At 54.1% G+C, this 21839-nt stretch overlaps 1 protein-coding gene across 1 annotated transcript in view; it reads left to right on the top strand.

Moving 5' to 3' along the window:
* Window positions 1–21839, top strand: part of WNT3A (Wnt family member 3A) — a 40994-nt gene that overhangs the window by 10116 nt on the left and 9039 nt on the right. Inside the window, exon 2 of the mRNA XM_049648425.1 lies at window positions 4389–4630. Within this exon, the coding sequence (XP_049504382.1) occupies window positions 4389–4630 (242 nt within the window). The remainder of the gene's footprint in view (window positions 1–4388; window positions 4631–21839) is intronic.

The following is a 21839-nucleotide window of genomic DNA, read 5'->3' as shown; positions in this document are numbered from 1 at the left end:
TGGGAGCTGAGGGGTCCTGGGGGAGGGGGGGGCAGGCTCTGGGCTCTCTGTCTCCCTCCCAGCTTCCGCTCGGCATGAGTCCTGGCTCTGGCATCTGGCCAGGAGGCCAGCACCACAGGCCTGATGGAGTATGTCTGAACTAAAGGGTGCCTTTCTTTTCCACGCGTCCCAAGTCTCCAAGTAAAGAAGAGAGAAATGGAGTGAGTAGGTTTCCTCCTGGCAGACCCTCCCCACCCCTCCTCACTGAAGCAAGGCTGTGACCACAGAGGACAAGCTGGAGGAAGCCAGCCCCCATCGGAAAGCCCCGCACCAGACCGTGATGTCAGACCTTCCAAGTGTTGCCTGTGGAGAACGGCCCACGGTTGGAATGGTTGCGGGAACATCTGTGTGCCCACAGCCCCGGGCTATTCTGCCTGGCTATCCCGCCACTGACCACTGCCTCCACGCACCCATCTGTTCATCTCACATTTTCATTTTGACCCCGAGCACGCGGGCCGGCTCATCAGTAGCGAGAGGTCCACATCTGTGTGAAATCACGGCCTGTGTGGTCCTGCATCAGTGAGGCATCCTGGTTCATGGAGTGCAGGGGCAAGGGCAACCTCACTGGGGGTGACCAGCTGAGCTTACAGTCCTGGGGAAACTGGGACAGTTGGTCCCCAGCCTCGCCCACCAACTGGTCCCCAAGGCACCTCTCCTGGGCTCCTGGATGCTCCAAGGTGCATGGATAGAAAATCATCAGCCTGGCTCCCACGGTCACCTCCCTGGCCGGGTGTGGCCTCCAGGACCAGCCACAGCAGCCCTATCTCGGTCGGAGGCAGAAAGGAGCCTCATGGGTGACCAGCCAGGCCTCCCCCAGAGGGAGACAGAGGTGGACTCCTGTATGGGAGGACCGTGGAGGCTGAAGAAGGATCCTGAAAGAGTACCCCACCACCCCCACCCAGGTCCCGCCCTGTGTTATTTCCAGCTGTGTCCTCACAAGGCCTGGTTACTTGCTTCTCCGGAACCCTCCCCCTGGGTCCCTCCACTCATTAGGGAGGGTGTCACCTCAACAGTTCCTGCTGACATCTGGTGGTGCAGAGGGGGAGGGGCATGTGGCCTCTCCCGGAGCGTGCTGCATGCGTGTGGACGGTGGGAACACGAGGAGGGTTCACTTCAAGACATACCTCACAGTGGAGGCAGACACCTGACATTAGGCAGGTGTGGGCAGAGCCACCCTTGCGTGGCACACGCACTGACCCAGGCTGGGGTCCCTGGGGCTAGGACAGGGGCAGCATGGTGGGTGGGTGGGAGGCATAGGACCCAGCAGGAGTGGCCTGGACATGCAGTGCTGGTGGCAATGTTCTGAAGGAGCACAGGCTGGGGGAGTTCGCCCTGTATTTACAGATTCTCTGTGCAAGCTTGAGTAGTGGAGGGAACACAGGACAGATGCCACCTGTCTCTCCCCACACCGCCCCCCTGCGCCCCCTGGCCTCTCTGCCTGGTTCCTGTGCTCCAGCCTGGCCAGGCCCATCTTGTCAGCCTAGAGGCCTTGCTTGCACCCACAGGCTGAGGGTCCTTCCCCGAGGGCAGAGAACACTGACGTTGGCCTGCATGCCACCAGTCAGCCCACGAGCCGAGCTCTCCTCCCATCCCACCGCCCACCTGCTCTGCCAGCTCCCTGAGATGCTCATGGCCCAGGTCGGCGCAGGGGTCCCCATGGGAGTGGCCCCTGCCTCTGGTCTCCCTTCCCAGATGTCCGTGCAGGCCGGGGTGATGGAGAGCCAGGCCCAGATCACAGGACACATTCTGGGGAAGAAAGACCACACAGGGGTGAGGCAGATGGTTGGGCTTTCTGGAAACTTTATGGTTCTCAGGACTGTGGGGTGGATGTGGAAGAAAGATGGCCGGGCAACTGGCACTCAGTAGGGTCTGTGTGTAATGAAGGAACGAGCGAGGGAACGAGCCAACCCTGCTGCCCCATTCCCCACAAGCAATGGCCCAGCCCCACCATCCCAGGCCAGGCCAGGGACACAGACATACTCGAGAGTGGTGTGGCCTGCAGTGTCTGACACGGGGTCCTGGCCGGTTTGCTCATCAAGGCACTAGCGTGAGGACAGACAGGACCAGTGGGGAGCACGCCAAGGGAGGGCGGTCAGATACTGGGGCTCGAAAGTGGAAGGGACCCAAGACACTGAGGGCATGGAAGATCAGGGACACAGGACCTGCTGCCTGTAGCAGGGAGGCTTGGCTCAGGCATCTGGCTGCAGAAAGATAGGTTTTAGTTCTCAGGAGATGTTCTTGGGGAGGAGGAGGGGAGGTGAAGACAGGGTGAATGTGGTGGTCCACCCAGGAATGTGGGGGAGCACACGCTGTCGGGAGTTGGCCAGGGGAGCACAAGTCGAGGTGGGACTTCCAGGGCCAGTGGCCTGCTCCCCAGCTCCTTCCTAAATGAGGCAGAGGTGCTGCACAGGGAGCCCAGGAGGGTGACCCACACAGGGCAGTGGAGGGCCTGCTGGAGGCAGGGAGGCCAGTGTGACTGCACAAGGCCCACAGGCTGTGTGGGGAGAGCAGACAGATCTGGATCCGGCTGGACAGCACTGAGGAAGCTTCTCTCTGCAGCCAGGAGGCAGCCTCAGGTGCTGGAGGGCTGGGCTCGTGCCTACTGGCAAGGAGGCCTTGAAGGTTTGGGAAAAGGAGGGAAGGATGGGCGGGAGGCGGGCAGGGGGATCTGCTGTGTATTTCCAGAGTGTTTCCAGGGGGGAGGATTGTTTCTCTGACAGTGAGTCCCTGCTTCCTATGGCTCTCACCACAGCTGGTTGGAACCGGGTTAGACTCCACGTAGGACATCTGGAACATCGGTGTCATCATGCAGGGATGTGGACGGCTCAGACATACAGAAGCCTCCCACCTGCCTTCTCTCTGGGTGCTGGGTCCCCCCCCACCCCCCCGACGCAAACAAGAAGAGCCTCTGGGGATTCAGCTGAGGCGTCTCCCCCTCCAAACAAAGGAGAGTCAGACCTTCCCGCCGGGAGCCCACCAGAGTAAATTACCAGATAAGCAGGGGCCTCCCTGCCAGGCCAGGGGCTGCTCTAGATCTTCATTCCAGGCATGGGACGCAGCATACCCAGCAGCCCAGAGGAAGCAGAGAGATGGGCTCCCGAGGTGGGAGTGGAGAGCACGTGGGAGACCGTGAACAGGCAGCAGGGTCGCCTGGGGCACTGGGCCGAGGAGTATACAGGTGGCGGGATCCAGTGTTCCCCACAGGACTGGGCCGACGTGTCCACAGGTGGTGGGATCCAGCGTCCCCCACGGGTCCAGGCAGGTGTTTCAACTTGTCACCCATACAATTGTAGAAGTTCTTTCTGCTCTGCCCCCAAAAGGACCTGACAGTTCTTTCTTTGAAATCAAGATGCAAGTCCATACAGTAAAACAGACATGGTTTAGTCAGCCTCGAGACATAAACGCGTGTGTAACCAACACAGAGCACTTCCATCGCCCCAGGCCGGTGCTGTCTGATAGAACTTTCCACAGGGACCAAAATGTCCCTTATCTGACCGTCCAGCTCGGTAGCCACAGCTGTGTGCAGCTGGTGGGACTGGAAAGCCAAAATTCTCTCTCTTTTGTTGTTCAACTTAACTTAAATTTCATAGGTGCGCGGTGAGTGGGAACCATCCCCGAGACATTCCCTCTGCACCTCTGCTCAGGGGGGTACTCCCACAGGAATTCAGGAGGAACCGCAGCCCTGGTTTATGTCCTCATCTACGACTGCTCATGGCCACAGCCACAGTCGGAGGTGCAGGCACAAACTGGCCGAGCCAGGTGTCCCCTTGGCACCTGCTACCTGTCAGAAGTGCGCTGGGCTGCATTTCCGAGAGGGAGTGAACAGCAGCTGTTCACCCTTGCGCCCTGTGGGTGCAGACTCGAGTGGCTCCATCCTAATCACAGCGCCATGAATGTCTGTGGGCACGTGGCATGGAGGACACATGGCCTTCTGTCTGTTGGGTAAATAGCCAAGAGCGGCTGTCACGCGGGTGTGAGTGCAGGGTGATTTTCACCCCATGGATCAGCCGCTGCTGTGCCCTGTCTGGCCGCCGGCACCCCCTCCTCTGGGCAGCCCCCTGGGGTTGACTGGTCGTACACTGTGCTCCCCACATTTCCAAAGCTCCGCTGCCCTGCTACCCCCACCCTGACAGAACAGCCCCTATACTTGTGCAGAACACCAGGCAGGCTTGCACTCTCCGTTTCCTTGGTTGCTTTCCCACCGCGCCTCATGCACGTCTGGATGATGTTTGGTACCATCCAGTACAGGGTGCAGACGCGCTTCCTTCATGCAGAATGGCCGTGTGCGCACTGAAGAGCGCGGGCAGGGCGGCTGCACCACTGACCAGGCCTCCTCCCCTCCTCCCCAGGTCCCTGGCCATCGGGCCCCAGTACTCATCCCTGGGCACTCAGCCCATCCTGTGTGCCAGCATCCCGGGCCTGGTGCCCAAGCAGCTGCGGTTCTGCCGGAACTACGTGGAGATCATGCCCAGCGTGGCGGAGGGCATCAAGATAAGCATTCAGGAGTGCCAGCACCAGTTCCGCGGCCGCCGCTGGAACTGCACCACCGTCAACAACAGCCTGGCCATCTTCGGCCCCGTGCTGGACAAAGGTACGCGGGCCCCCATCTCGGCCTTCAGGTGGACGTGGTAGGTCCTTGCAGCTCCCCTTCAGTGCCAGGAGCTGCTCTGCCCTGACCCGCCTCAGTGTCTCCCCTGTGCTCAGCATAGGAGCGGCGCCTCCAGTGGGTGGGCAGTGCCCTGCAGACCTCAGCCTCTTAGGGGGCTCCTGCAGCTCCAAAAGGAGTAGGGTAATGCAGAGATCCCTCCTGCTTCCCCTTCCCCAAGAGCAAATTGTATGGTCTCGGGAGGACGAGATTAACCATCGCAGGCTTCCCACAGGAGCCAGGACTTCAGGGGGGTCTTGGAGAGAAAATAACAAAATTTGTATTAAAACAATAAAACATAGGGAGGGGAGGAGGGGTTGGGGGCCACAGAGGCACACCGAAGGAGTTATCCTGGGTCCTGGGTCCAGGAAGGAGAAGAAGATGAGGGTTGGGTGTTGGTTAACTTTTGGGGAAGAGCAAATTTTCACCAAACATAGTGGTTTATGCAGTAATAACCATGTGCCATATGTCCTGACACCTGCAAATCAGAGGTCAACAGTGCTGCATCTCAGCTGGTCCCTGGTCTGGGACACGTCTGGCAGCTGAGGCTATGCTCAGCAACAACACCCAAAAGTGGCCTCTGCAATATGGTGGCTGGGCCCCACAGACAATTGGGGAGGGAGAGAGGTGCCTTTCCCTCAGCATAATGTTTTCAAGATTCGTCCACACTGCGTGTGTCAGCACTTTAGGCCTTGTTAGGGGTGAGTAATAGCTCTCTGTGCAGATAGACCGCATTTTATTATGCATTGGTCACTGATGCACATTTGGGTGATTTCTACCTTTTGGCTCTTGTGAACAGAGCTGCTGTGAACATTTTTGTACAAGTATCTGTTTAAATACCTGTTTTTGAATCTTTTGCATGTATTCTCAGGCGTGGAATTGTTCTGTGTAAGTTCTGGGGGAAACACCACAGTTTTCCACAGGGGCTGCACCATCTCACGTTCCCACCAGCAGTGCATGTGGGTTCCAGTTCCACATCCTTACCACCCTTGTTATTCTGTGTCTTCCCTTCAGCCATCCCAGTGGGTGCAAAGTGGTATCTCATTGTGGTTTTTCTTTGTGTGTCCCCAGTGCCTAATGATGTTGAGCATCTTTTCATGGGCTTGTGGGTCATCGGTATGTCTTCTTTGGGGAATTCCTATTCAAGTTCTTTGCCCAATTTTTAATTGGAGTGCTTGTCTTTTTGTTGTTGGGTTCTCAGAGCTCTTTATATATTCTAGACAATGTATTCTTATCAGATCTATGATCTGCAAATCTTTTCCCAGTTGTATAGGTTGTCCTTTCATTGTTGTAACCATGTCCTGTAATGCACAATAGTTTTAAATTTTGGTGAAGTCCAACTTATCTATTGAAATGTCATATCAAAGTAAGTATTGCCTAATCTAAGGTTACAAACATTTACATCTGTATTTTCTTCTAAGAGTTTTATAGTTTCATCTCTTATATTTAATCGTTGATCTATAATGAGTAAATGTTTGTGTGTGGTGTGAGGTAGGGGTCCAGCTTTATTCTTTTGCATGTGGAAATCCAGTTACTCCAGCCCCATCAGTTGTTGAACAGATTATTTTTTTCCCCATTGAATGGTCTTGGCCCCCCATCAAAAATCAATTGATCACAGATGTGTGGATTTATTTCTGGACTCTCAATTCCATTCCTTTGGTCTATACGACTCCCCTTTTGCTAGTTCCACACTATTTTCATGGATTTACCTTTGTGGTGTGTTTTGAAGTCAGGAAGTATAAATCATCCAGTCTGTTTTTCTTTTACAAAATTGTTTTGGCAATTGGGTGCCTTGCAATTCCATATGAATTTTAGGATTAGCTTTTCCATGTCTGTGAAAAAGGTTTTGGGGATTTTGATGGGCAATACATTCAGTCTGGAGATTATTTGGGAGAGTATTGCCATCCTAACAATGTTAAGCCTTCTGATCCATGAACATGGGATGCCTTCCTGTGTATTTAGGTCTTCCTTGGTTTCTTCCAGCAACAATTTGTAGTTTTTGGTGCACAAGTCTTGTACCTCCCTCATTAATGCATTCCTAAGTATTTTATTTTTGATGTAATTGTAATTGGAATTATTCTCTTAATTTCCTTTTTGGATTGTTCATTGCTACTATATAGAAATATAACTAATTTTTGTGTTTTGATCCTATATCTTGCAACTTTGCTTCATTTGTCTTGTAGCTCTGAGAGGTTTTTTGTAGGTTCCTTAGATTTTCTCTTTTTTTTAATTTTTTAATGTTTATTTTTGAGAGAGAGAGAGAGAGAGAGAGAGAGAGAGAGAGAGAAAGTGTGAGACACAGAATCCAAAGCAGAATCCAGGCTCTGAGCTGTTAGCACAGAGCCCAACCCAAGGCTCAAACCCATGGACCACAAGATCATGACCTGAGCTGAGGCTGGACGCTTAACCGACTGAGCCACCCAGGCACCCCTAGGATCTTCTATATATAGGATTATATCACTTATTAATGGTGACAGTTTTACTTCTTTCTGTCTGATTTGTATACCTTTGATTTCTTCTTCTTGCCTAATTGCTCTGTCCAGCACTGCCACACTATGTCATGTAGCAGTGATGACAGCGGGCAAGCTTGTCTCATTCCTGATCTTAGGGAGAAGCACTTAAGTCTTTCACCATCGAGTAAGAGGTTAGCTGTGGATTTTCCATAACTTCCCTTTATCAGGTTGAGGAAATTCACTTCCATTCCTCATCTGTTGAGTTTTCATATCATGAAAGGGTGTTGGATTATATCAAATGCTTTTTCTGCTCCAATTAAGATGCCCATGCGGTTTTGTTCCTTCATTCTCTTAGTGTGATGTGTTATTATTGGTTGATTTTTCTACACTGAAGCACCCTTGCATTCTTGGGATAAATCCCCATTGGTCATGGTCAATAATCCCTTTAACATGCTGGAGGATTTGGTTTGCAAGTATTTTGTTGAGGATTTCTGCATCAATATGTACAAGGGGCATTGGTCTGTAGTTCTCTTTCCCTGTAGTGTCTTTGTCTGGCTTTGGTATTAGGGCAACACTGGCCTCAGAGAATGAGTTAGGAAGTGTTCCCTCCTCTTCTATTTTTTGTAAGAGCTTGAGAAGGATTGGTGTTGATTGATTCTTCTTTAATTGATAGAGTCCACAAGCGAAGCTTTGCTTTTTTGGGATGTTTTAAATTATTGATTTGATCTTATTACTTGTTATTTAGGTCTGTTCAGATGTTCTATTTCTTCTTGAGTCAGTTCTGGTATTTGTGTGTGTCTAAGAATGTATCCATTTCATCTAGGTTAATCTTTCATTTTTGAAGAATAGTCTTGCCAGATGTAGAATTCTTGGTTGACACTGTTTTCCTTCAGTACCTTAAATATATCATCCCACTGCCTTCTGACTCTGATTTCTGATGAGAAATTGGTTATTAATCTCATGGAGGACTCTTTGTACACAATGAGATGCTTCTCTCTTGCTGCTTAAAGATTTTCTTTTTCCCTGTCTTTTGATAGCTAATTAAAATATGTATCAGTGTGGATCTCTATGTTTATCCAAGTTGAAATTTGTTGAACTTCCTGGATATATTGATTCAAGTTCTTTATCAAATTTGAAACATTTTGGCCATTGTTTTTTCAAATATTCTTTCTGCCCCTTTCTCTCTGTCCTCTCTTGGGACTCCCACAATGTGGTGTTTGTTGCTACATTTGATGGTGTCCCACGGGTCTGTTCATTTTTCTTCATTCTTATCTCATTCTGTTCCTCACACTGCATAATTGCAATTGAATTATCTTCAGGGTCACTGATTCTTTCTTTTGCCTGCTCAGCTGTGCTGTTGAAAACCTCTAGCAAATATTCTGTTTCAGTTATCATGCTTGTCAGCCCCACAATTTCTATTTCATTGCTTTTGTAATTTCTCTCTATTTACTGAAATTCTCTCTTTGTTGAGACCGTGTTCTCCTGGTTTCTTTTATCCTTTTGAGCAGACTTAGGATAGTTGATTCAGAGTCTTTGTCCACTATATCCAATATTTGTGCTTCCTTGAGATACCCTCTGTTAACTTCCTTTTTCCTATGAAGGACCTGTACTTCCTTGTATCTTTGCATGCCTTGTAACTTTTTGTTGGAATCTGTACCTTGTGATTTTCATAAATGGTCACTCAGGAGATCAAATTATTTCCCCTCCACAGAGTTCAGTGTGCTTATTGTGGGTTGTACTAGCTTGTTTCATTACCGACTCTTCTTTAGCTTGTGGTTTGGCAAAAATTTCCTTTGCCTTGGAGGAAATAAAAAGGGAAACAAAGCGAAGAAAGAATACTCCTCTGGTCTCTGCAGATTGGCTGTGTTGTGCAGGCCTTCAACCTCAGCTAGTCTGCTCACTGCTCTGCCTTAGCCTTCGCTTCCTGCCTGCACTGAGCAGATAAGCACAGGTGGGAGCTGAAGGTCTCTCTTGAGTATGCATTCTGCCCTTGGTTTGCACGTGGGCTTTAGGTCTCCTGGTCCACAGGAGATTTGCAAACCCTTCACTCCCCAAAGCAGCTCTCCCCCACCTTTCCCCCCAGGCGATCAGTATGTCTATTGTTGGCCCCAACTATAAGTTTTTGCTTCACAGGCAGCAGCTTGTTCATTTCATTTTCAGTGTTTTCCAGGAATACCCCCTGCTTAACCACTGTTACATCCCAAGAGAGTTCTGAGGTGGGCATCAGTTTTTCAGGGAACCCCCAGACAGGTCAAATCAGACAAATTCTTCCAGAGAACATCTACTCTCCTCCCTCTGGAACCATCCACCTATGTGGGATCAGTGCATTTGGCCATCTTAAGACCTCTCTTTGCTGAGGGTGGCAGGCTGTGTAACCTTTTCAGAGATACCTTTTCCTGGAGTCAGCATTTGCCTGGTTGCTAACAACCTTGAACCCCTTTTCAGGGCTCTGATGACATTGGCTCTGACAGTTTTTGCTCCACTTTTTTCCATGTTTCTCTGGAGGGTTGGGCCCTGGGAGCTTCTCACTCTGCCATTTTGCTGATGTGACTCCATACCACCTTTTGAGAACTGGCCTCAGAGGCCATGCAGCACTACATTCTGTTGTCAAAGACAGTTACAAAGGCCCACCTGGGTTCTAAGATAGGGGGCACAGACCCCATCCTTCAGTGGCATGTTGAGGTCCCCTAGGGAGAACATCCACCAGTGCAGCTGCCTCTGGTATGCCGAGGAAGGCAGGACAAGAGACATTTGGGCCCTGGGACCACTGGTGTGCATGGAGAGCTGAAGGGTTTCCTGAGAGTGCAACCCAACATTCATGGAGGGTTGGTTGTGCTGGATGGCATTTGTTCAAGGGCCTGAGGCTCCATGACTTCAAGTGGCTGTGGCCATGCCCAGGGGCCATGTAGGGGAGGGGGATCACACCATGTGACCTTGACTGGTGAGTCAGCTGGCTTCCTGGAGTGTCAGCGTCCCTGTCTATAAAATGGGAGACTAATTGCCACTCAGCTGACTTCACAGAACTGCTGGTTGGGGTAATTACATGGTCATCCCCATAGGGACAGCTGCTGCCATGTGTGGGAGGAGTCAGGGTCACAGGACGCTGTGGCGCATCAGCCATGTGGGGGCATGTGTGGTGGGTGGGTGTGCCTATGTGTGCATGAGTATGTACATGTATGTGTGTGTGCATGTGTAAGCACACATGTGTGGTGTGGTTGCCACCCACACAGGTCCTATGGTGTCCTGTGGCCAGGGGTATTGTGGCCTGAGAAGGCATGTCCAGCAGGTCCCTAGACACCCCCTGGATGGTTCCAGCTGCCCAGATGAGAAAGAATGTCAGGAAGAAGAGAGGAGCCTGACCTACCTGGAGAAGCTACCCCCTGGGTGGTGGAGGAAGGCAGTGTGAGGCTGGGTCAGACCCCACCAGAAGGTCGGAGAAGGAAATGTAGGTTGACTTCTGGCCTCTATTCTACCCCATACTCTACATGTCTGTTCTCTGCTGGTTCTGTCATACGGTTAGAAAGCAGTGTGAGTCCACCAACTTTGCTCTGCTTTTTCAAGACTGCTCAATTATCCAGGACCCCTTATCATTCTGTATGGATTTCAGGATCAGCTTGTCAATTTCTGCAAAAAAGAAAAAGAAAACACCTCGAATTTTTAAGGATTGGGTTGACTCTGCAGATCGCTCTGGGGAGTATTGCCATTTTGATGTTAAGCCACCCAATCCATGAACATGGAATGTCTCTCCATATACTTAGGTCTCCTTCAGTTTCTTTCAGAGACATGGGGCAGTTTTCAGTGCACAAACCTTACAGTTATTCTGTTTCATTCATTCCAAAGTATTTTACTCTTTTTGATGCTGTTGTAAGTGGAAACGTTTTCTTAATTTCACCTTTGGGTTATTTGTGGCTGTGCATGGAAAGGGATGATTGGTTTCCAACATCAACCTCATGTTCTGTAACACTGTTGATGGTCTATCCGTTCTGATAGCATACCATTTAGTAACAGGAACAGTTTTCCTTCCTGCCCCCAATCTGGATACGCTTTATTTCTTTTTCTTGCTCCTAGCCCTGGCTGGAGCCTCCGGAACAATGTGGGGCGGCAGTGAGCAGAATGAGCACCCCGATTTCCTCCTGATCTCAGGGGCAGCTTTCCGTCTTTCACCACTGGGCAACCTGTTCTTAAATGTTAAAGATCCAGGTGTGAGGTTCCTCATTCACACAAAAGAATAGGTAACACAGGAGAGTTTTGCTATGATGCATCTCTCGATTCTCTGAATTCTTCCTGAGTTATGTGTGACAAAAATCACATAGTGATCTATTATCAAGAAGTTTTAAAAATCTGTCAGCTCATGGCTCGGTTGGGTCTGCCTTTCACTGTGGAGAGCAAGGAGTTGGATGTACCTGATCTGCACAGAGCTCCAGGGCCTGGAAGCCTGGGAGGGAGTCCCCTCCTGGGACAAGTTGGGGATGGTGGGTTTAAGGGGGCAGGCAGAGAGGAAGTGAGGATGCCTTGGGAGCACCCATGTGATCCAAGGATCCTGGCCCATTTCCATGCCCCCCCACCCCCAGCGATACATGGACCTGCCTGGTAGACCCCTGGGGTAAGCTGTCATTCTGCTGGGACACAGCATCACTGCCCCCACTGCCCCCCGCGATACATGGACCTGCCTGGAAGATCCCTGGGGTAAGCTGTCATTCCTCTGGGATGCAGCATCACCCTCCCTGGCCACGAGCTCTATCCCTTTCAGACATGTGCATACATCAGGTTACATCATTTCAGGGCAAACCCACAACCCACCAGTTATGCTCAGACATGCCTGCAAACTCCTCAGGCAGGGTGGCCTCTGAGGGTCCTTGGCCCCTGCACCCATTCCCCACTGCTCTGCCCTGCATTACCACCACCTCCTCCCCGGCCCTCTCCTTGGGACTTATCCACTCCCCACCCCTTTGGACTGCCGCTACACACAGACTTTCCTGCCCATGAGACCTGCCTGTGCACCTTGTCCTCACTGCTCCCTGCTCCCTGCAGTCTGAAAGTGGCTCCGTCCTCATGGTCTTCAGCTCCATTTCCTCCTTCACCCTCTGCCCAGGCCCCCACAGCTTCTCCACGTTTCCTGACTCCATCCCCACCATCACTGTCCCAGGACAAGCACCAGGCACTGCAGGGTGCTCTCAGTACACCGTGGGTCCCCCGTCACACACAGCAGATGCCCACGCAGCATGCAAGCAGGGAAGGCACTGGGGCAGTGCCAAGCACACAGTTGGTGCTACAGAAGGAAGTGCTGAGTGGTTGGGTGGGCTTCCCAGAGGAGGTGTTACCTGAGCTGGAGAAAAGGGGCATGTTTACAGTGCTTTCTAGGGGCATGCTAAGTGTTCGCACATGGAGGGAGGACTTGAATCCAACCCTTATCTGGTGAATGGCGGCTCTGGTCACAAGTGAGGACACTGAGGAGTGGTGCAGGGCCTGGCCAGGACTCCTGAGGACACCCCAGCCTGTGGAGGGGTCTGCAGGGTGCCGAGAATACCTGCCAGGGGTCTGGGATGACAGCAGAGCTCTCTCCAGGGGAGATCAGGCCCCCCAGTGCCCAGGGAGCAGGGACCCAAGAACCACACAAGCCCCTGGCTTCTGGGCTTTAGCCCCAGGGAGCCCCATCCTCACCTGTACCCCCTTGCTTTCTTGAAAGCCTGTGTCCTGGCACCTCTCCTATAAAATGTCCACTTATACCTATGTCTCCCACGTCCCATCCCACATCCTCTCCCCATGTCCCCTCCTTGTGTCCACTTCCATCCACTGCCCACATCCACTCCCCCATGACCCCCATGTCTCCTGCCCATGTCCACACTCCTTTCTCTGCCCTCTGCTCTCCTGCCCCCTCCCGTCTGCCCCTTCTGCCTCCACCCTTCCTCCATTTCTGCTGCAGGAAAATTGTCTCAGCCCCCAGGCCCTCACCACTTGTCTTTGATGGAAATAGAAAGCCCCCTCTCCCCCTTGCCCTCCACGGGGCTGAGAAATGGCGGAATTCATTGTGGCCACAGAGCTGAATGGCCCTCAAGGAAGGAGCTGCCAGGTGCCCCAGAGAGAGGCCAGCTCTGGGAGGCCATTGTGGAGGCCCCAGCCTGCCTGCCTGACCGCGCCTGCGGTAATCAATCTGATTGGATTAGGGTCAGGGCGACCCTAATCGTGTCAGAGGTCACCCAGGCTTTGTGGCAGGGTCCACGGGGCGCCTGGCCACCCCTGCTGAGGCGGCCTCTTGAACAGGGCTTAACGCCGCCCAGCCAGCTGAGGAGAGGGGCCGGGCCCTGTGTGGACGTGTGCGAGCATGTGCATGTGTGTGTGAGCACGTGTGTGCATGCGGGGCTGGGGGCCAGGTGGGCCGGCCGGGCCCCCAAAAGCTGCCTGCACGGAACCTGGGCTTGGGCACTTGAAGTGAGCCCAGGCTGGGCAGAACCGCCCTCTGCTCACCCCAGAAGGGACTTATGTCCTGGGGCGGAAAGCATGTGAAGAATGTCGAGTGCATGGCGGCTATCTGTGCCTCCAGGCAGGCCCCCAGGCACCTGAAGGACCAGCTCTCCTCAGAGAGCTGGCCAACACCTCCTCTTGACCCCCAGGGAGGTGAGGGGGCCATCCCAGGGCTCAGTGTCCCAGCACACAGGCTGGCTGCCAGCCTGAAGGAGGCCCAGCCAGGACGGGACGCTGGGGGATCTCGGTGGCCACAGTGGCCCAGGTCCAGGCCCGTGGGCTTTCGGGTAGCATGTGACTTTGCAGGGAAAGGGGCCCAAGGGCCTTGATGCCTGTCCCATCAGCACCCCAGCACTGCAGTGCACAGGCATGGTGCAGCCAGGACCCCGAGCCCCAGCTTGCACATCCATTCACTCAGAGCCCCTGTGCCCTGGGGCCGCACTCCCCGGCTCCCCTGGGGTGTCAGGGCCACAGGCGAGCTAGGCCTGGTCCTCTTCATCAGGGAGCAGATGTCCCCAGCAGTACATGGGGAGGGGACTTCACTGCCCATGCAGAGGTGGGCTGACCCTACTGTGGGGTCTGCAGCTGGACCTCACCCACTAGGCAGCTGAGTTGGGGGCGCCTAGGCTGATCCCTGACAGGATCGAGTAGTCAGTTCTCTAGGAGCTTCTGGGCGGGGTCCACAGGTGTCCATCACGTTTTCTGCAAGGACAGTGCCCTTCCCCCGCTGATGCCCACCTTCCTGTTGTCTCCTTGAGGGTCTGGGGATGTGTCCGCCCCGTCCCCAACCGGAGCAGCCCCTCACCCCAACTCCCCCGTCAGGCTCCAGCGGGTGGTCCATCCGCTCACTGTGTGTCCAGGCCAGCGCACAGGCACGGGGCCCGGCACAAGCCGCAGGGCCCAGGAGGGGCCTGGGGAAGAGACTGAGGCCCCTGGGGGGAGGGGGGGTGGGGGGGAAGACGCGTCCCGAATCCAGGTTGCGACCCCTGACCCGCATCGGAAAGTGTTTCGGTTGGCGGTGGTTGGGGGGGAGCCGGCATGTCTCCGCGGCCTCCCCTGTATATCATTAACTCTGCGCAGCGGGGGCGCGTAGAGGGTCCAGGAGAGACCCCGGCGACGCCCCGCCGCGCCCGGCTCGGAACACAATGTCCCCACGACGAGGACAAGATTAAGCACAAGGCAGAGAGCAATGCTGCGGGCGATTCACACGCCCTCGGAGCGCTGTGTTAAAGCGTGTGAATAGCGCGCTCCCCTCGCGCCGCCGGCCCCTCGGCCGCGCATACCTCCCGGTTGCTATGACTGGCTGGCTATGGCCTAATCGCCGACGAGGGGGAAATTCATATAAAATATCGCGGGCCATTGTGGGCCTAACGCGGCGTGACAGTGGCTCACAAAGCCAGATTCATTAGCCCCAGCAGGTAATCGGGACGCCGGCCGCGCTGCCGGCCGGGCGGTGTCAGGGGCCGCGGCCGCGGCGGGGCGCGGGCACATTCCGCTCTCAGGTGCCCCCTCCTTTGTGCGGCCGCCTTCGCGACACCCCCTCCCGCGGGCCAAGGCCGGTGGGCGTCGTCGGAGGGGCGCACCTGCTGGCCCGGGGCTCTGGCAGGCCTCCCGACCGTCTGGCGGCCCCGCGGAGCCGCAGTCCCCTCCTGGTGCTGGGGCGTCGGTGGGCGGAGGAGGCGCCAGCGCACTCAGTGCTCTGGGGGAGTCTTGGGGGCCCGCGCTGGCCAGAGGGAGGGAGACGGGAGCGTCTGCTGGCCTGTGCCCCCGCTCAGGCGTAGCAGGAGAGGGGCAGGGTACCCTGACCTGCCCTTCTGTGTCCTCCCCTCCCCCGGGCCTCATCTGCCAGGTGGGCAGGGCCCTGGGAGGCCCCAGAGAGGGAGAGAGCTCAGTAAGGCCTGCGCCTTGTTTATGCTGGGGGTGCCACATGCACCCCATGTTCTCCCAGATGCTCCAGGCCCTCACCGAGGCTGGGTACCCCCATCCTAGGCTCTGGGAAGGCCCATCAGCTGTGGACACCATAGATACCACAAGGGATATGCTCTCCTTATCCAGAGCACCGGGAGGACTCATGGTGGGTGAGGCTGGGCAGTGCTGGTATGTAGAATGGGGGTTCACCCCACACACCTGGTGGGAGGGAAGCCGCAGCGGGGTGTGCTCAGGGAGCCTCCTTGCAAGGTGGTCGAGTGCTGGGGCTGAGGACTGGGAACCCCTGCCCTGGCCAGGGCCACTGTGGTTGCAGGCAGTGTCCTGGGGGGCTCCATAGAGACAGGAGAGCCCTCCCCCCACCCCCGCTGCACTCCTCTGCACACATGTGAGCAGCACTAACCTTGGTGCTTTGGGGGTCTTGCCTCAAGGTCAGCCCTGCCCAGGGGAGAAACACAGCCCGGAGTCCCAAAGGGTCTTAGGGAAGTGAGCTCACCTGAGGGAGGGCCCTTCCTCTGCCTCTGGTCAGCTAAGAAAAGTTCTGATAGGCCCTGCAGCTCTCAGGGGCACTCATACCCACCCTGCCCTGGGCCCAGGTCCCTCCCTGCAGCCATCTGACAGGAGACAGACCCCTAAGTCCCAAAGGCTGGTAATCAGGAGCCAGGCTTCATGTGGGGGCCAGACAGAATGTCTGCCGCCCATGCAGGAAGGGGGGATGTCAGAAATCCCCCATATCAGCCCCCTCATGTGCTTCTGATGAGGGAGGTGTCAGAGCCCCCCATATCAGCCCCCCAAGCCCCTCTGATGGGGGAGGTGTCATAGACCTCCATTTTGGCCCCCTCAAGTCCCTCTGATGGGGGATGTCAGAGATCCCCCATATCAGCCCTCTCATGTGCTTCTGATGGGGGAGGTGTCAGATCCCTGCATATCAGCCCCCAAGTCCCTCTGATGGAGGTGTCAGAGCCCCTGTTTTTAGCCCCCCATGTCCCTCTGATGGGGGGAAAGCATCAAAGCCCCTGTTATTAGCGCCCCCCCCCCCCCCCCCCCCCCCCCCCGCCACTGACGTTCCTCTGATGGGCAAGTATCAGAACCCTCCATGCTAGGCCCCTGCACATCCCTGTTGAGGAGGTGGTATCAGAAATCCCCTCCCCCTTCCCCATGCTCCCTCCCTTCTCCTGGCTGGGTGCCATTTGGGGGCCTCCCTCCACAGGGACAGATGCTGGGTCTGGCCACCATCTTGAGGAGGGGGTGAATTTGCGAGTCATGGAGCCCTAGGGTATAATAGAGCCTGTGGGCTCAACCCAGGGTTTCATCAGAATCACCTGGGGACCCTTTAGAGAAATAGGTGTCCTTCCAAGAACTATGGCCCCGGGCCCACAGGTGTCTGCACTGATACACTGACTGGAGTGACTGGTGCTGGGGCAGCCCCCAGGCCGTCCTCTCTGCAGTGCTTCCTGAGGGGTCCACCCAGGCAGACACAGAATGTTCCAGAAGCTTCACCTCATCCATCAGTGGTCACATCTGAGCCACAGCCCCCTTCCGGGACCTTCTGCTGCCAGAGGTCACATTTGTTTCTTAGAAAAGCCCTCCCAGTGCCCCCTCCGGCTAATAGTCTCATCACAAGAGCATATATGAGTGTCCATATCCTCTCATCCAGTGTAAGCTCCCACAGCCTTCCCCCAGGAGAGGACAGGTGGGCCCAGCCACCTCGAGGCTGCAGCCACCGAAACGGCCTGGTGCAGGAGCCTTACTGGGGGTGCAGGAGCCTCTCCCTCCACCCTGTCTGGGCTCAGCACTCACTACTGTGCAGCCCAGGGCCTGTGGCTGACCCACTCTGAGCCTCTGCATGCTTGGGCTGAAGGAGCCTGCAGAACCTGTGATAGCAGCGGGCAAAGAGGAGTGCCCCTCCTCCTGCCTGAGCCGGTTCTCTCAGCCCCAATAAAAGGATTTGCCAAAGTAAAGGTAGGGTGGCCTGTTGGTCCCTGGTGAAACAGCCCCCCAAGGGGACCTCCCCACAGGAAGGTCTGCTCCAGAACAGAGGCTGCAGCCTTCTTGTCCACTTAAAACATAGTCAATGCTCAATTAACAGTTGCTAACTGCTAGCTACATGGTGAAATGTGCAAGATGAACTTTTTTCAATATAAAGTACTCTGAAAAAACACCCCTTTTTTTCTGTTAAATGTTCTTTCCTGAAATTATGATAGTTAAGCTTGTCTTATCCTCTCATGAAATAGTAAAAATAACAACACTTGGCAATCCTGATTCAGTCCTCAAATGATCTCTGATACTTGACAAGCCCATGGAACCCAAATCTGGAAGCAAGAATTTGTTAAGTTGCCTAGTTCTAAAGTTCTGAAACCCAGGGAAGCAAAGTAACTGCCGAAGCCGATCTCACAGGTGACACCTAGTGCCCCACTGACCTAGCTGTGATGGAGCCTGTTGGACATCTCTCCCTGCCCTCTGCTAGACACCCACCTCTCATCACATGGGACTCCCTCAGCTGCTCCAGACATTAACCATCCATCTGTCTATATCCATCCACCCATCCATAAATCCATCCATCCATACATCCATCCATCCACCATCCATCCATTCATTCACCATCCTTCCATCCACCCATCCATCCATCCATCCACCCATACATCATCCATCCAATATATATCCCCACCCACTCATCCATCCACATACCCATCCATCCATCCATCCACCCATCCATCCAACCATCTACATACTCATTACCCACCACCCTCCATCCATCCATCCACCCATCCACCCACCCACCCACTCACCCATCCATTCATCTAATATTCATCTGTCCACCATCCATCATCCATCCATCCATCCATCCACTCATCTACCCATCCATCCATCCATCCATCCTTCTACCACCCATCTACCCACCCACCCATTTATCCAGCCAGGCAGCCAGCCACTCACTCACCAGTTAATCTACCCATCCATCCATCCCAAGCCTGCCCCAGAGTTCACACTGCCACTGTGTGTCATTGTTTCTTCTATTCTATTCCTCATAAACTGTAAGATCCCAAAGGCAGGTGACTTAGCACAGCCCAAAGCAAAGAACCTGATCCACAACAGTAGAGTCTCTCACTAAAGGCAGGATTCCCCTGGTTCACCCTCCGCCTTGCCAATGCAGGGATTCCTTCCACTTGATAGTGGGTCATCCAGCTTCTACTTAATTAACGATTAGATGGGTAATTCCTTGAACTTTCAAAAGCCTGGGCTGTTAGAAATCTCATCAGAGAGAGCAGCAATCACTATCTTGCAGATTTCTTACCATGGTTCTTGAGAATGGGCACCTTACATCTTACTCACCTCATATTCCTAGTTCTGAGCCTAGTGTATAGCTTCTTATAGACTCTCAGATCCTGGAGGGGTAAATGGCTGGCTGGCTGGCTGGCTGGATGGATGGATGGAAGGATGGTGGATGGATGGACGGATGGATGGATGGATGGATGGAAGGATGGTGGATAGATGGATGGATGGATGGATGATTTGATGAATAAATTGATGGTGGATGGATGAATAAATGGATGGTGATGGATGGATGGATGTTTTGATGTATGTATACATGGATGCTGGATGGGTGAATAGATGGTTGGATGGATGGATGGATGTCAGATGGATGGATGGATGGATGGTTTGATGGATAAATTGATGGTGGATGGATGGAGGGATGGATGGATAAATGGATGGTGGATGGGTACATGGATAGATAAATGGATGGTGGATGGATACATGGATAGTGGATGGGTGGAAGAATGGATAAATGGATGGATGGATGGATGGATTGATGGATGGATGGTTTGATGGATAAATTGATGGTGGATGGGTGGATGGATGGATAAATGGATGGTGGATGGATACATGGATAGTGGATGGATGGACGGATGGATGGATGGATGGATGGATGGATAAATGGATAGATGGTAGATGAATGGAAGGAAGAATAGATCACTGATACTTTGCATGAACTCTGTAACTAATTAGTAATGAAACAATGGCAAATTTCTGGCAAAGATGGTTTTCCGCATGGAGGATGCTTAACTCACAGAATGACTTTGCCACTAAATTCCCTTTCTTCTTCCTTTTTCCAACCCTGACCTCATCTCCAAAATTATGATAGTCATTTTTCACATATCTTATACTCTCATGGAAAAGCAACAAGCCTTGGCAGTCCTAATTCAGTCCTCAAATGATCTCTGGTGTTTGACAAGCCTGTGAAATCCGAGTCTGGAAGCAAGATGGGTCTAGTCCTGAAGTTCTGAGACCCAGGGAGGCAGAGCCCATCTCACAGGTGTGAAGAAGAATCCTGGGGCCAGCAGGGCAGTCCTGAGCAGCTCCAAAGGCTCATGCAGGCTCTGTCCCAGGGACTTGGCAAACTGGCAGCATTGGCCCTTTGGCTTCCCTCCCAGGGGCCTACGCCCCCTCTTCTTCTCTTGACCTGCCACAGCCCATTGCCAGTGACAGTGACATGATGGAGGTGTCTCCAATCTCATTCCAAAGATGTGATTCCCTTCCCACGGTGTGATGGCTCCCCTCCCACTCCCTAGCTGCCTCTGTTGTGTAAACAGAAGCAGAAACGTCTGACAAAGCAGCTGTCGGTGGCTAAGAACTTTCCTGTGACTGGGGCGGCTGCCAGGGCTCCAGACCCTGGTTGGAGTCCTCGCTGTGTCCTCCCCACGCACAGCCTCAGGGGAGCCCTGTCCTACCTCCTCCTACTCCAGCCACTAGGCTCATGACCTGTGGAAATCTGATAAAAGCAATGGGCTCTCTATCCAACACACACACACACACACACACACACACACACACACACACACACTTTCCGGCATGCCCTGTGATTCCTGCCCCAGTGAAGCCTAATCCCACACCCTTGGGTCAGATGTCCCTGCCACTGTGAGGTGTCACCTGGACATGCTGGCGGTCTTCCTTCTCCATGACCTCAGCATGCCTTTTAACTTTTTCTTTAGAAAGAATTGTAGACATACAGAAATGTGGCAGGAGCAATGTTCAGGGTCCATGTCCGCTCTCAGACATCCCCAGTGCTAGCAAAGCCAGCTGCATCCATCAGCACAAAGATCCGTCCATGATAACTACACTCCCAGGTTTCTCCCATTCTCCCACCCATCTGGGATCCCATCCTGGGTATGCCTGGCCCTGGCCCTTCATGCCCACAAGACTAGGAGGAACCAGGTCAGGCCTCTTGGGTCTATCTGACGTTTCCTGATTCTTTGCTGAGAAGGCCTCCATGGTGTCCCTGGAGCATCTTCTCAGGAGGCACATTGCGTCAGCCACCTGTCTGCTGCTGTGGTCCCCGCAGCCCCAACCCCTCAGATAAGGTGGGGTGGGCCAGGCGTTTGCAAAGTCAGGGCACGGCCGTCCCAAAGTGCTTGGACGCTGTGACTTCCATTTCCAAGCAGACTCTCTTTGCCAGAACAAGCTCTCATGGTTTTCTGGCCATGGGTCTTGTGGCCTCTCCTTAGAGGCTTCCTTTCCTCATGAACAAGTTGGAGGCAGGCTACAAGGTACCGTCAGCCTTCAGGACCTCATGTGTGACGAGCCCCTTCCTTACTGGGTAGGGGAGATTGAGGCCCACAGGGGAGGGAGGCCAGGGCTGGGTCACACAGCCGGCTGGTGAGAGAGCAGGGCAGGACTGAATTCTTCCTCCAAGTTCAAGGGAGACCCCTCCCCCTGCCCTGAGCACGCCCTTCCCCTCAAGTGTGTCTGGTGACCTGGCCCCTCCTGGCCCCTCTGCCTGAGCCTGTTAAGCAGCCACACCCTTGTTCAAGGAAGGTGCAAGGCCCCAGGCTCGCTGGCTCTCTGCTTATCTCAGAGGAGGGGAGGCACGTTCTCCAGGAGGAGTGGTTCTGGCCCCCTGGGCAGGAGTTGGTACCCAGGGCCTGGAGAAGGGCCACCAGGGGGCCCTCAGCCAGCTGGAAGCAGCAAGAGGGCGGAAGGCACCCGGCTGTGTGCACTGAGATCCAGGAATACCTAGGAAACACCTGCCTGGCCCAGCAGCCCACATGGCCCTGCCTGGAGGGCAGGAGCAGCCCCAGGCCTGGGCTCTGGAGGGGTGAGGACCCAAGGAGCCAAGCCCACCCTCAGGGAAGGCAAAACAAAGGCGTGGCTCTGCTGGAGTGCAGGGGCAGAAGGGCAGGGGGTCTACAACCAGGGCACACTGGCCTTTATTCACCGTGCCTTGGGCCCACAGAAGGCCACTCCATGCCTGCCTGAGAACTGCTGGCCGTATTATGGAAGCAAAGTGAGGCCAAGGCATCAAGCATCTGGGGGAG

Source organism: Panthera uncia (assembly GCF_023721935.1).
Source record: "Panthera uncia isolate 11264 chromosome A1 unlocalized genomic scaffold, Puncia_PCG_1.0 HiC_scaffold_17, whole genome shotgun sequence".
NCBI lineage: Eukaryota > Metazoa > Chordata > Mammalia > Carnivora > Felidae > Panthera > Panthera uncia.
The sequence above is the reverse complement of the archived record's forward strand: the minus strand, read 5'-3'. Positions and strand labels throughout refer to the sequence as shown.